The 13,536-nt window shown below is 45.7% G+C and overlaps 1 protein-coding gene across 2 annotated transcripts in view; it reads right to left on the bottom strand.

Moving 5' to 3' along the window:
* Positions 1 to 13,536, bottom strand: part of ASAP2 (ArfGAP with SH3 domain, ankyrin repeat and PH domain 2) — a gene marked incomplete at its 5' end in the record, with an annotated part of 157,407 nt that overhangs the window by 48,280 nt on the left and 95,591 nt on the right. For both annotated transcript variants that reach the window (XM_082672195.1, XM_082672196.1), the window contains 3 exons: positions 6,373 to 6,459; positions 6,732 to 6,807; positions 12,891 to 12,976. In XM_082672195.1, the coding sequence (XP_082528321.1) occupies positions 6,373 to 6,459; positions 6,732 to 6,807; positions 12,891 to 12,976 (249 nt within the window). The remainder of the gene's footprint in view (positions 1 to 6,372; positions 6,460 to 6,731; positions 6,808 to 12,890; positions 12,977 to 13,536) is intronic.

Here is a 13,536-nt window from a genome sequence, read left to right as displayed (position 1 = left end):
CAGCCTGTCCATTTCTGCAAATAGGCAGCTAGGATTTTATTTTGATGGGGATCACACTGAATCTGTACATCAGTTTGGGAAGTATTGCCAACCTAACAATATTAAGTTTTCCAATCCATGAACATGGCCTGTCTAGCACTGACTTTTTAAACTCTGAAATATATATGGGATAACTCAGCAAAAAAATTAGAAAACAAAAAACCTTCATCTGAGAAATCAATAGTGTGCTCAAGTATTCCATTACTGAACTGACAACAGACCCTGAACAAGCAGACCCCCTAACAGGACAAATGTCCTTTTCCACAGGGAGGTCATGCCTCTAAACAACTAGGGCAAACAGCTCATTCATCGGATAAGGATGGTCCCAGTTTCTACATTCTCTCAAAGGGGCAGTATATACTAGCACTAGACATTAGAGCAAACCCAGCTTTAAACATCACTGGAAATGTATGCAGCGGAGGGGAAATGGAGAAATACTGTTCACCTATCTGAATCTCTGTGAAAGACTAAAAATGAACCTGTCAAAAGACTAAATGTCACAACCAAGAAATACGTGTATTGATTTGGGGAGAAAGAAAAATCCTGCACAAAATAAGTGATGAAACCACGTGGCAACACTGCTAAAAGTGTTCATGCCAAGCGTATTAATCAGAACTCTTCACAGGTCTTATGAACAGGATAAAGGACATTCTTCTTTTCAACAGAGTCAGACCCTACGCCAGAGGTTAGGAATGAAATCACTGTTTTATTCTTTAGACAAGGCATTTCTTGAATCAATTTTAAAATGCAAGCAAATCTGAAACTATGAAATTTAAAATTTGTAAGGAATATAATCTGTGTAACATAAAATTGAACCTGCTTTAGAACTAATTATTTCAGCATCTTCCAGGTGACTTCTACGTGACCCAACAAAAATAGCCTTTCTTCACCTGTTTATACAAGTGTTTCATACAACACTTGATCAAGGGAAGGGGTGACAAATGAAGTCGGCCCTTTCACATACTGAGATTTCAACTGAATGGAATACAGTTCAAGGGAAAAGAGCCTCTCTTTCTGAGGAGAGCCATCATCTAACAATACAGCAGGCAACTGGCCGGGGCATCCACGTTGCCCGGATTCTTGGAGACTCTCCCACGTATTCTGCGCTTCTCCAGGACAGCCAAGGACTCCCTAAGACTCGACTGAGTGAGCCTCCACGTGGAGGCTGTTATATGTCTGAAGCACATAAGTAGGCATTTTATGGACCTTCAGAAAGCTCTAATAAAACTCTATCAGTATCCACAAATCCTCTGTTCTATGACATCCAGACAAGTTCTCAGATCCCAGGCACTGCCCATGATCTTAAGTTTTGTGTGGCCTTATGAAGTGTTAGCCACTGGGTCCTGCTGAAGCAGAAACCGCCCGGATGAGCGGTAGACTCAATATCTGAAATCTTCAGGAACAGGGCGTGGGGCCGGGGAAGGGCGATACTGCATACTTTATATACACATATATGCGCGCGCACACACACACGTCTACTCATAACATCAGAAGTATCCCCGAGCTCCCTAAGACTCTAGAACATCACACACACTTTTTCAATTCACCTGTCCACCTCTCAGAAAGTCTGTGTTCGGTCAATTCTCGTGATGAACAGATTGCCGAGGAGTCACCTCACGAAGCTTAAAGTTTCTCTGCCAAGGGAGGGCTGTGATGTCCAATCGCTGCCCATTTTCCCAAGGCGTGTCAGGTGTGTCCATGGACGTGTGTGTGTGTGTGTGTGTGTGTGTGTGTATGCACCGGGAACTGGGGGCTCTGCTAAGCAAGCACTAAGCTGTGGTCAAAGAACAGTGTTCTAACATCTCTTACCACCTATTCCCCATTATTTCTGGGTAGCTTTTTTTTTTTTTTTTTGGCCACATTGCATGGCTTGAGGGATCTAAGTTCCCCAACCGTGGGCCCCGGCAGTGAAAGTGCCAAGTCCTAACCACTGGACCACCAGGGAAGCCCCTCTGGGTAGCTTTTTAAAAGATTCTGACACAAGCTATTAAAGTCACATAATATAGCTGACAGAGAACAGACCAGGGCTCAAACCCTGGCCCCCAAACTCCAGCAGATGCATTTCTCCTCTCAGACTCGAGTTGTAAATGCAGGCTAATACTACCTGCCCAGCCATGCTGTTGTACTAAGGACTGATTACTGGTCACGCTTATCACGTGCCTGGAAACACCTGAGAAGTGAAGCAAGCAGGAGACGCCATGACAACAGAGAGCAGGGGAGAGGACAGGGGGAGTGATGATGAAGGCTTGGGAATGGGAGAGTGGGGCAGTCGGGGGCACCTGACAGGCCGGGGTCGGGAGCAAGGGCATCAGCCTAGACTGGAGTGTGAGTCAGAGTGCGGAGGGGGCAAAGGTCGGGGCCAGAGTCACGAAGACAAGGTGCCAGATGACCAGCCAACGGAGGAGGGTCAAGTGGGCAGAAGGACCCCTCAGAGATACCACCACCGCCACCCACCACTGTTCAACTACCAAGGCCGGGGGAAGGAATCAGGTCTTTTCTGTTCACTCCTGTCTCGTCGGCATCAGGAGCCCAGCATTTGTGGAATGAATGAACGAACCAGTATCCGTTTATCAAGACAATGTGTAAGTGCTTTACAGAACTTGTCCCTTAGATCTCATAACAGCTCTCGCGTAGGCAACATCACTCCTGTTTTACAGGTGAAGCGACCGAGGCGTGGAGAAGTCAAGTAACTTGCTCGAGGCCACCCTGGCAGGAAGTGGAAGACCTAGGGTTCAAACGGTATGTGCTGCTGGACAGCCGGCTACCAGGCGAGCTTTCTGTCCTGGTCAGAAGCTGGCCCACCTGTCTCACCTGCTGGGCCTCTCCTAACTCTGAATCATCCTCCAAACCCTCCTTCCTGACACACACCTGCCCACCCCACACTGGGGTGACACCTTCCTTGGAGGTGACCTCCAGTAGAGCTCTCATCACACAGCGCTCAACTCCTTTTCTGTCCCCACCCCAGACTGTGAGCCCTTTAAGAGGGAAGAACCGTATCTAGCCTACTCCGGTGTGTGTCTGTGCAGCTCCTGCTTAGAGTAACTGCTGAGGAAATGGCAGTCGAATGTGCCAAGTCTTGCCTGGAGTCAGCACTCAAGGCCAGCTCTAGGCTACCCAGCAGGCTGGCAGGACGAGTGGGAAGTGGACACCTAGCCAGAGGGTACTGATTAAGGCCAGATTTGAGCATGATTAAGATATGCAACCCCAGACCAAAAGGCCGGAGTTGGAAGAAAATCATGGCTGTCATGGACCTCTGCTCCTTGGACAGCACATACTATTCGACCACATCCTACCAGACAGGGACACTTTAAAAACTGGCACGAAGAGAGATCTCCAAAGTGGAAAAATCACTGTGGTTTCAGCGCTTAGACCTACCAAGACCATCCCCCCGAACCTGAGTCCTCCCCAGCACAGCACACGTCTGGGTTCTCAACAAATAGCAGAGAATCCTCCAGCACCGCAGCGGGGCCTATCCCAGCAGAACGCAGCTGAAATGGACATTTGTGGGATGGGGAAGGCGGGAGAAGGTAAGGCACACAGGGAGGAAGTTCATGCAAAGATTGGCAGTGTTGAAGAGTTTTAACTTTGTAGAAGGGGTATTTTCCAAATGTTAAAACATGATGCATATATAGGTGTTCACTGTACAGTTTTTCAACTTCTAAGTCTGAACAGTTTCATAATAAAATAATGGAAAAGTCAAACTGTAGCATCCTATTTACAGGGAACAGAAATATCAGGAACAGAATAGGAATGCCGGTGGTTTCGAGGTGTGGGGGTGCTGGGATTGTGACGGCACAGTCTTTTCTCCAAAGTACAGCCACGGGTGACACAGAAGCAGCCCAAAGCCCCTGTAGGTGACGGCCATGTCCTCCACTTAGACCAAACGATTGACGCTTAAGGTTCACAGGAAGGAACTAGGAGAGGTTAGGTAGGTTGGTAGGTTAACTCCTACCAACCATCACTGCAGTCTCCTTGGGGCACGTTACCTAATTTTTATGAACTATAATTATGTAGAATTAGAATTTTTGTAACACTGAAAAAAATCCATCAATACCTTCATTTTTCTGCCTCACAGAAGAGAATCCAAAAACAACGGATGAAAGCTAAAAAACAATAACGCCCAAATGTTCGATTCTTGTAATTGGAGGGACCCCAATTATAAAAATTATTTTAAAATAGAAAAAAATTTAACGTATCCGTATTTGCTTATTACTTGCAATTGCGTTCACAGACTGTCCAATTTAGGGAATACCATCATCAAAAAGCAACGCAGAATGTGATACACAGAAAAGACAAGACATTCACAGCCAGGAGATTGGTGGGTTCGATCTTTGGGCATAAAGCCAGAGGAGAGCAGTAAAGAAGGTCCATTTGACCCCGCTGTGCATCTGGGGCAGAACGGCTGGTCAACAAAAAACACGGAAACAACAAACTGTCAAAGACGTCTGGTCTGTGCTGGTACATCTGTTACACTTTTCTGCAGAGCTGTAAATAACCGGCTTTCTGACAACAGCCAGTTTCCCCAAACCTCGTCCTCCTGCACAGCCAAAGCAAACATGGCCCTTGCTCTGTGCCCAGAGGCCTCCTGGACTCCACCACCTGCTCTCCTGTATTTCAAACCCGAGCTTTGCTTCACAGGTTGGATCCTCCTTTTCGGATCCTTCTTGCTCCCAACCATTCCCACCAGCTCTCCAGTGCTCGACGGCACGCTGGCTCCTGTTACAATCAGGCCACTGTATTCTCCATACTCCAAGTTCTTTTTTTCTTTTTCTGTTTATATTCCATGTTTAGGAATATCAAAGTGTCAGGACCTAGATTCTCTAGACGGGGAGGAAGTCACCATGCTGTGGGTAATTTCCAGCACTCTATGGGGCCTCAGTGGGCCAGTCTCTCACTTAGCTGACCCCTGTTTACCAAGAACCGATGAAATGAGCAATATGGTGCTATGACGTGACGGCCAGATGGGCACAGGAGGCAGGAGGGCAGCCTCAGTCTGCTCGAGGTCCAGCTGGAGGAAAAGCACCTGTGCGCTTGAGCACATGGCCATCCAGCCCCCAAAGATATATGCTGCCACTGAAAAAAACTCTCTCAAACAAAATGTGCGATACAGATCACTGCGGGGGCGGGGGGCAGAGGCAGCCCTCCAGAGGGAGGGATTAAGGTACATCAGAAGGACAGGCAGAATTCAGCGACGCAGCGGAAGTGGGGGGAGGTGAGCAGCTTCACTTTCACAATGGAGTGACACCAAAGGCTAAACTGTAAACTTGGAAAATTTCCATTTCGCTAACATTTATGCGTTCAAATTCTTTAGCTTTAATAAAGCCCACAGCTACTGAAAGAAGAAAAGTAAAAATAAAAAATGCTACTAGCTATTAGTATATACACGGAGGAAATATCTATTTTTTGAAGTTCATGAAAAAAGCATGCAAAGTTCTATAATTTATTAAAATACTGAACTACTTACTCTCCTAGACTTCGGTCACAAAAGGTAAATGCATTTGGGAGAAAAACAACAATATTCAGTTATAGTACAAGAACTTAAGACAAAATAGAGCATGCCAAACTGCCAACAGGGAACTTTATGCTCTGGTAAGTAGTTTAATAGAGGTATTGATCTAAAATCTACTAGCTATACACGTAAACACACTCCTTTATTGACAAGGAAGTGGATTTATGTTAAATTTCACATTATAATACCCACACTGTAGCAAACATATGCAATTACCTCAAAATTTACTTTTTAATGGTTTTCTAACAAGACCCCCAAATACACATCATCACTGCGAATGTGCTGGCCCGCAGAGAAGTGATTGTGTGAAAGAGATGACGCGAGAAAACGAAAGTTTCTGCCCATCAGAAAGCAGCCCCAAGAAAATCAAGCTCCTCCCATTTTACGGAACATAATCTCCAGGCTGGAAGATTCAGATGGTCACCAGTCACCCGCTGATGCCACACGGGCAAAGTCCATGTATATCTGTGGGCAGGGAAACCACAGAGCTCCAGGGAGAGAACCAACGGCATGAATAGCGAGTGTCTATGTGACGGAGACCCTAAGAGCTACTCATCCAGCAACGGACGGAGCAGAAGAGGTTTAAATACTGCCATTAAGGCCATGCCTACGGTAATGCTTCCCCATGAAATAAGCATATTTTTAAAAAGATGGTTTTATAAAACCAACTTAAAGAACAAACTACGTGTTTGCATGTTGCCCGATACAGCCCCACAGTGAACTGAGCACCCAGAGACCTGGATCTCACCTCCTCAGTCCCGAAGCCCCCGAGACTGAGGGATGAAAACATAAAATAGCAATCTTTCAAAATTAAATCCCCTCACCTCTTTCTGTTCAACCTGTAATGCTGACTTCAAAATATCTCGAAGCTGTATCAACTGCCTTCTCTCTTCATCCTGGGCCTGTTTGATCTTTAAAAAACAAAACAAAGCAGAGAAAAGTACGGCTGAGGTACAGTGAGATGGTGCAGTTCGTGGGGCATTTCTCCATAAACGCAACCTTCTCCCAACCAAGACCGAGGACGGATTGGGAACCCCATTCTCCACACTCCGCGCGCGCTCCAGGGCTGTCACTTTCTAGGTGGCACAGCACGCAGACACGAAAGCACGGAAGCAACATTTAAATCCAAGTGTTTGTTGCATAAAAACCCTTTCAACACTCACGTGGGAGGGAAACTACTTACTGTGTGAAGATCCGTTGAAAGTGTTTCAATGGAAGGTTTGAGGCTTTCAACTGCTTTCAGTCCATCCTGGAAAAAACTAGGAGGAAAAAAAACAAGAAACATAGATTGTGTTTCATAAAAGAGAAAGCAATTTTGTTAGATGGAGAAAAAACTTCTTTAAAGGAAATGGCTGAGATCACTGTGTAATTCCTGGGGGAAAAGACTAGGACCCAAACCTTGAAATATTAGGCAAACCAAGAATAAAGTGACACTCAAAACTAATATTAGGCAAACCAAGAATAAAGTAACACTCAAAGCTAAGAAAAAAGGCACTGCAGTAAGCCTCGTATTTGTGATTTTTCTTGACCCATATAAAATGAGCCCTAAATTTTCAGTTTATAACGGGAAACAGGACTCTACTGACAAATGGCAGCAAAGGCTTCGGTTCAGGAACGGAAAAGTCTGAGGCCAGGAAAGCATGGGGTGAACACGGAATAAGACGCTAAAATATTTTCCTTGACAGGCAACAACTAAGTGGAAAAGAGAAAGAATGCAAGAAAAAAGCAAGCGAGCTGAGCCTGAAGCACGTGAGTGACCACGCCCCGTGGGCAGAGCAGGGAGATGTGGTTGGAGACCTTGAGATCGGATATCAAAAGGAACTTTATATTTTTAACGCTCAGAACCCAGTGCTTGTGAAGTCACCTTTAACCAGTGATTCAGGAAGTACAACAGAGGCTGGACGAGTTTTTCTGCAGCAACAGCAGGCTGACGTGCAGCACACTGCCTTTGAACCCTTTGGAGAGGAAGAAGAGGCTTCCCAGGGAGCTCAGGAGAGAGTTCAAAACCTGTAAGGAGGCCTAAAATGCCCGTGGGCTTGGCCCCTAACTATGTCTCCAGGCTTCCACCCACACCGTTTGCCCCTTTATTCACGTCTCTCTATTCCTCTACTGAGCCAAGTCCTCCCTGCCTCAGGCCCTTTGCACTTGCTGTTTCCTTCCTCTAAAGAGTTCTCCCTGCAGCCTACCTTCTGTTTCTCCTGGTTCATTCCCACTCACTCTTCAAGTTTTAAGTTAGATACGGCCTCACCCTTGAGGTATGCCACAACCCCCATCCCTTCAAAGAGGTCTCCTTGCCAGATTCTCTCAGAGCATTCTGTCTCTGGCTTCAAAACACTCACCACAACTGCCATTACGTGTTCGCTGGTGTAATTGTTTAAAATAAAATTCCCCCATTAGATCTGAAGTTCCGGGAGGTTGAGGACACAGTATCCACAAAACCTGACACATTTCAGGCACACAATATTTGTTGAATGAAGAAATTAATGAGGAAAGGAAGGAGAATTTCTAACTTCTGCCAGTTTACTGGGTACCAAGGAGACTATCTTCAAAAAGTGATCTGGGGTTCACGTGTTTATTTCTTTTAAACTCAGCAATGGTCCTGTGGGAATTTCCCATATCAAGTATGCAATTAGCAGGAGGGGTTGTAAAAACAATGCTGCATGACACTTAATACAATAATTCCAAGGAGGAAGGAAGAGGAAAGCGTACACACAGGATGTGGGTTTCGAACCACTACTAGCTAGTTATTAGGAATCAGAGGCTGGGCTATTAGAATTTCTTACCTTAAAAATCTTCAGATATATGCATAATTTTAACTTTACATTCTCATTCCTGTATTTTGCCTAATTCATTTTTTTCTAAATGTAAAATACGCTTCTGGTGTAGCAACTGTGTCCGTGTTACAATGACTTTTCCACATGGTCTGTTTCCACTGATAGGGCAGAAATGCCATGCCACATACGTCTCTGTGTTTCCACTCTGAGCACAATGGCCGACACAGAGCAGCAATTTTAAATTGAAAAGGAAACTGGGAAGAATAAACACAAGAATGAGAAACTGAGCTTTTTCCTCTTGTCATGAACTCATTCAGTTCTTATGTTTTGTTTCAGCTCTATTTTTTTTTTGTATAACTATTTTATTAATCAATTCAAATTCTTATAAAATAGGCGGGGTTGGGAGGGAGGGGGAGAGAGAGAGAGAGAAGCTGAACACACACTAGTTCAGGGAGTAGGAAAATTATCACAGGAGATCAGCACAGAAACGGTCCTGCTCTCGGGGAAAGGGAGCGGGTGCACGGCTCCAGAACCTCTGTGCCTGGCAACTGTCCCCACAGTGAGAGCACCTCGCAGTGGAGTCAGGGGCTCGGAGAGGTGTTTCTCATCACAGACGTTGTTTCCATCATGACACTGCACAGTGTCACACTTGGAATAACGATACAGTTTTATTCATCTTGTAAAAGCAAAGCCAATCTCGACCGGCTACCTAGAAAACCTCCTCCCTCTGATTTTCAAAACTCCTATCTTTCTGTACCGTCCGTACTGAGGCATGTTTGGATACTTTCTCTGGCCTTAGGGAAAGCTTCAGAAAAAGGGGCCCCTTTGCTGACTGCTGTCACTGCAACGTTCCTAAGTACAAACCCCCAGACATTTTTTTTAGCTTGAGCCTGTTAACACTTTCCCAAGCTTCAGTCAAAACAACATTTACCATTGGTATTACCAAATGTCGACTTTCGTTTTTTATCTAACGTTTTCTAGCCTACCTGATCAAATTCGCCAGCCTTTAAAATACACCCACTGAGATCCAACCTTCAGGCGCCCACAAGTGGGGCGGACTCTCCCTTCTCCAGCCTTCACAACTGCAGCCTCACGGCCGGCAGCCTCTGCCCTCCCCCGCCCCCCACTGGAGTGTGCTTGTCCAGGGCACCGGACTGGGTCTCGTTGCATCTGCAACCCAAGTTCATCAAGCCGCAACTGGTCACAGTGGTTCTCAGCAGGTATCTGCACAGAGAACAAGTCACTTCAACGCTCATCACTACCGTTTAGAACAGGACCATTTTTGTTTACTTCTGTTTTAAAGACTGCCCTATTTCTAGGTTCACACTAGAGAAAAGGATCCTCAATCTTTAGCAGCAAAGGCTAGTAAGACACGTTTTCCAGGCTCTTCTAGGAACTAGAGATGCTAAGTCTTTCCTTAAATGAAATAAAAGACAAAGAACATACTCTTCGAGAATGCTTCCAGAGAAAAGCAAAAAGGAGTAAAAAGCAAAGTAATGTCTAAGCAGTTCTAAGGGTGAGCGCCTGAACATGGCTCCACAGAATCTAGTTTCCACCAAGAGGCCTCTTGGTACCTGCAGAGACCAGCAGCTTCAGCTGAGCAGGCTGCCTCTGCCCGCCGGGCACAGCTGTGCTCCCCGGTGAGCAGAGGAGACCGGGAATGTTCAATGGGGACACGAAGGAACTGCCCGGAGGATAGAGACACGTGTGGCCACGGGCTCCTCTGTCCAATGGCTGAGTCACTCAGGCTCCACATTTTACGCCCCAAAATATGCATTTGAAAAGTCAAAGCCTTCCAAATGCTTTAAAGAGCGTGCAGTATGTATGTACACGTATACACACACACACACACACACACACACACACACACACACACACACACACACACACACACACACACTCATCCAGAAAGGAAGTAATGGAAGAGTCATCATTTTTAAAGATTACTGAGCTCATGCCCATAAAAGGCCAATTGGTTCAATCTTCCACAAGTGGTCTGTTGCTACCCAACTGATTAGTTTGGGCAAAATAAAGAAAAAAAAGGAAATCCCAGAATAACTTCTTTTTAAAAATAAAGTATCAGCAAGGAAACAACCCACTTCCTAACCAGCCTCACATAAGGTTACGAGGGTAAGACTGAAGAAGTAATTTATATGTTAATCACACAGGATTTTGAGCCTCTGTAAAACAATTCATCTTAAAAACGCTACAAATTAGGGGTCTTTCTATTTTCTAAGCTCCACGCTTGGAGCTCTTTTGTTAACCCAGGTTGAATCACACAGCACACCTTCCTTTGCTGTTGGACCTCCACTGCTTTAGAAATGCAGTGTCGCCAGAGACGTAGTAAGAATTCCAAAGCACAGCTCCATCCGATTCAGTGCAATTCACCACCACAAATCATTCCAGGTAAACGCGCTAAAGGTTAAAAAATAAACGTCATGGAGGACATCCTTAAAGAGCACACAGGTCACTGGGAGACAACATGAAAGGTGCCGTCAGGGGAATGTGCAGAGAGCACAGTGGTAACAAGAAGGAAGGGAAGTGTTCAGGTAAGCGGGAGAGCTGATGACTTCTAGGCAGCCAGGTACACCTGAGCTGGGCCTCGTGGAGGAACAGAGGCTGGGGAAGGCACAGGGGGCATCAGCGTGGGGCACAGCCCATTAAGGGGAAAAGCAAGTGGATGCGTGTGGCAGTAACACCCTCAAAGATGTCCCCGCCACTCCGCACCCCTCCCTGTACTGTCGCAGTCTGCGCCCAGGCGCTGCGGCTCCGAGCGCCCTCGGACGCAACCTGCAGGCCCTAAGTGGTCGCATACCCGCTCGTCCCCATCTGGGTCCTTCTCAACACACACAGTTACCTGCTGGAACAGAAACGGAACGGAAGGAGCTACCTCGGCGTCCCCAGCCAGCACACCCTCTTCTCTTCACACTGCTGCCTCTGCACAGCCACAGCCAGGCCCCGAATCTCTGTCACATACCTGCCCGTTCGCTTGTGGTCTCCCCACCCCACCTGAAGGTCCATGCAGGTAGGAGGCTGGTTTCCTTCGTGCTGCACCACCTGGCACGCAGTAGGAGCTCAAGCACTACCTGCTGAATGAATCCTCTGCTTGAAACTTTGAGAGCTTCCCATTACGTCTGGGATAAGAATCGGACGCCGTTAACTGGACCTCCAAGCCATCCCCACCCCAGGCTTTCCTAGGCAGCGTCATTTCCTTCACTATGCTTAGGTCACACTGGCCTTCCTACTGCCTCAAGACCTTGACTTTGCCTGGAATGTTCTTCCCCCGTTCCTTACCTGCTGGCTCCCAATCACCCTTCAGACCTCAGAATACATGTCCCTCAAAGAGGCCTGCAGCGAATTCAAGAAGAATTTGAACACCCACTGTGGGCCAGGTACTGTGTTCTGGCTTCTGGAACACACAGCAAGGAACGAAAAAAGACACAGAAAAAAGACACAACATCTCTGCCCTCAACCTTAATCTGAATTATATTCTTCTATTCTACTCTATTCCTTCTTAGACTCCCGTACTTCAGAACACTTTGTTAAATGTGCAGTTAGAAGTGTGTTTGCCTAAGTCCAACTCCCTGACCTGATCCAGCAGGAGCTGTGCCTGTACAGGAGCTGTGCCTGTACATTACTCTGCCTCCAGCGGCTCAGACGGTGCCCGAGGCGTGGCACACACTCAACAAAGGCAGTGAATGAGCCCACGGCCTGTTTACATCAGTGACGGGTGGGGGTTGTGGGGGGTCAGGGAGGAGAAGCAGGATGAGGACAGGGGAAGACAACAACGAGGCCAGGAGGCGAGGCCCGGGTTGTGAAGGGCTGACGGACACGGTGAAGTTGAGCACACGAGCGGCTCCCAGACCTGCAAGGTCCTCCTCCGCTTCCACACACAGCCTCCTCTGCTCAGTACTGTCATTTGTTTTATATGATAAGTAATACATGAAAGTATTCTTTTAATTTAAGACACTGCATTAACACCATCTCATTTCTCTTTTAACAAACAAAGAACATCCGAGAATCAAACTAGTTTGCCACTTTACGAAAAAAGCAAAAATAAGTATATTTGATAATGTAGATTTTTACATTACTTTTAGTTTTTGAGATATAGAACTCAAACCATAAAATCCACCCTTTTAAAGTGTACAGTTCAGTGGTTTTTAGTATATTTATTCATAAAGTTGCGTAATCATCAGCCCTATCTAATTCCAGGATATTTTCGTGACCCCAAAAAGAGACCCTGTGCCCGCTGGCAGTAACTCCCCCCTGCCCCCTTGCCTCAAGCCCTGGCAGTCACCAATCTGCTTTCCGCCTCTGTGGACCTGCCTATTCCCGGCCTTTCAAATAAATGGAACCATCCAGTATGTGGTCTTTTATTTCTGGCTTCTTTCACTTTACACGTTTTCAAGGTTCATCTGTGTTGTAGCCTGCATCACTGTTTCATTCCTTTTACCACAGAGTTTTAAATAAGTGTTTACTTTCCTCGACACAACACTACAGATCTCCCAGAAGTTGCCATAAAGAAAGAAACATCTGAAATACCATCATAACAAAGAAAAAGAACTTACTTGCATTGGGCATGAAAATATTTGATCAGATTCTGAAGTAAATCCACTCCCTTTTTAATCTTAATTTCATTGACCTTCAGCAGATACTGTTAAAAAACAAAACAAAACAGGAAATGTCATAGATAGAAGCAGAATATGAGCTGAACGTGAGCCTCTGAGGACAGATCACCTCTTCTACTTCTCTGACATCTTGTACGGTGCGTAGGGCTCATGGCAGATGCTTAATGTTTTTTGAATGCCATAACTAAATGTTTCTTTCAGTCTGGTGCCACATGAATTATCTCACATACAGGTAAGTAAATGCTTAACTTTAAGTGCCAAGAACTTCCAGTAATAAAACATTCTGTCTTAACCAGCTAGGAGAAATTTTTGCCCTAGTTGTGTGGAAGAATGACAGTGCGAATGAAGGGGATTCTACCCATCTCAAACACTGCTGTCCACATACTCTGTCCCAGGTCCCTTTCTTTAGGCAGGTCATCGTTTAAACACTTACTGCTAGTCTTCTGTAGTTGAGACTTTGTCTCCATGTCTCTAATACTAAAACACTTCCCTGATACTTTTAAAAAAACATCGTGATTGTTTAAAAAAAAAAAAGAATTTTAAATTCAAATAAATTAAACCCATTTTTAACTTGGAGACTTCATTA

This window comes from Grampus griseus, assembly GCF_964374135.1.
Source record: "Grampus griseus genome assembly, chromosome: 15".
In the NCBI taxonomy this organism is placed as follows: Eukaryota; Metazoa; Chordata; class Mammalia; order Artiodactyla; family Delphinidae; genus Grampus; species Grampus griseus.
The sequence above is the reverse complement of the archived record's forward strand: the minus strand, read 5'-3'. Positions and strand labels throughout refer to the sequence as shown.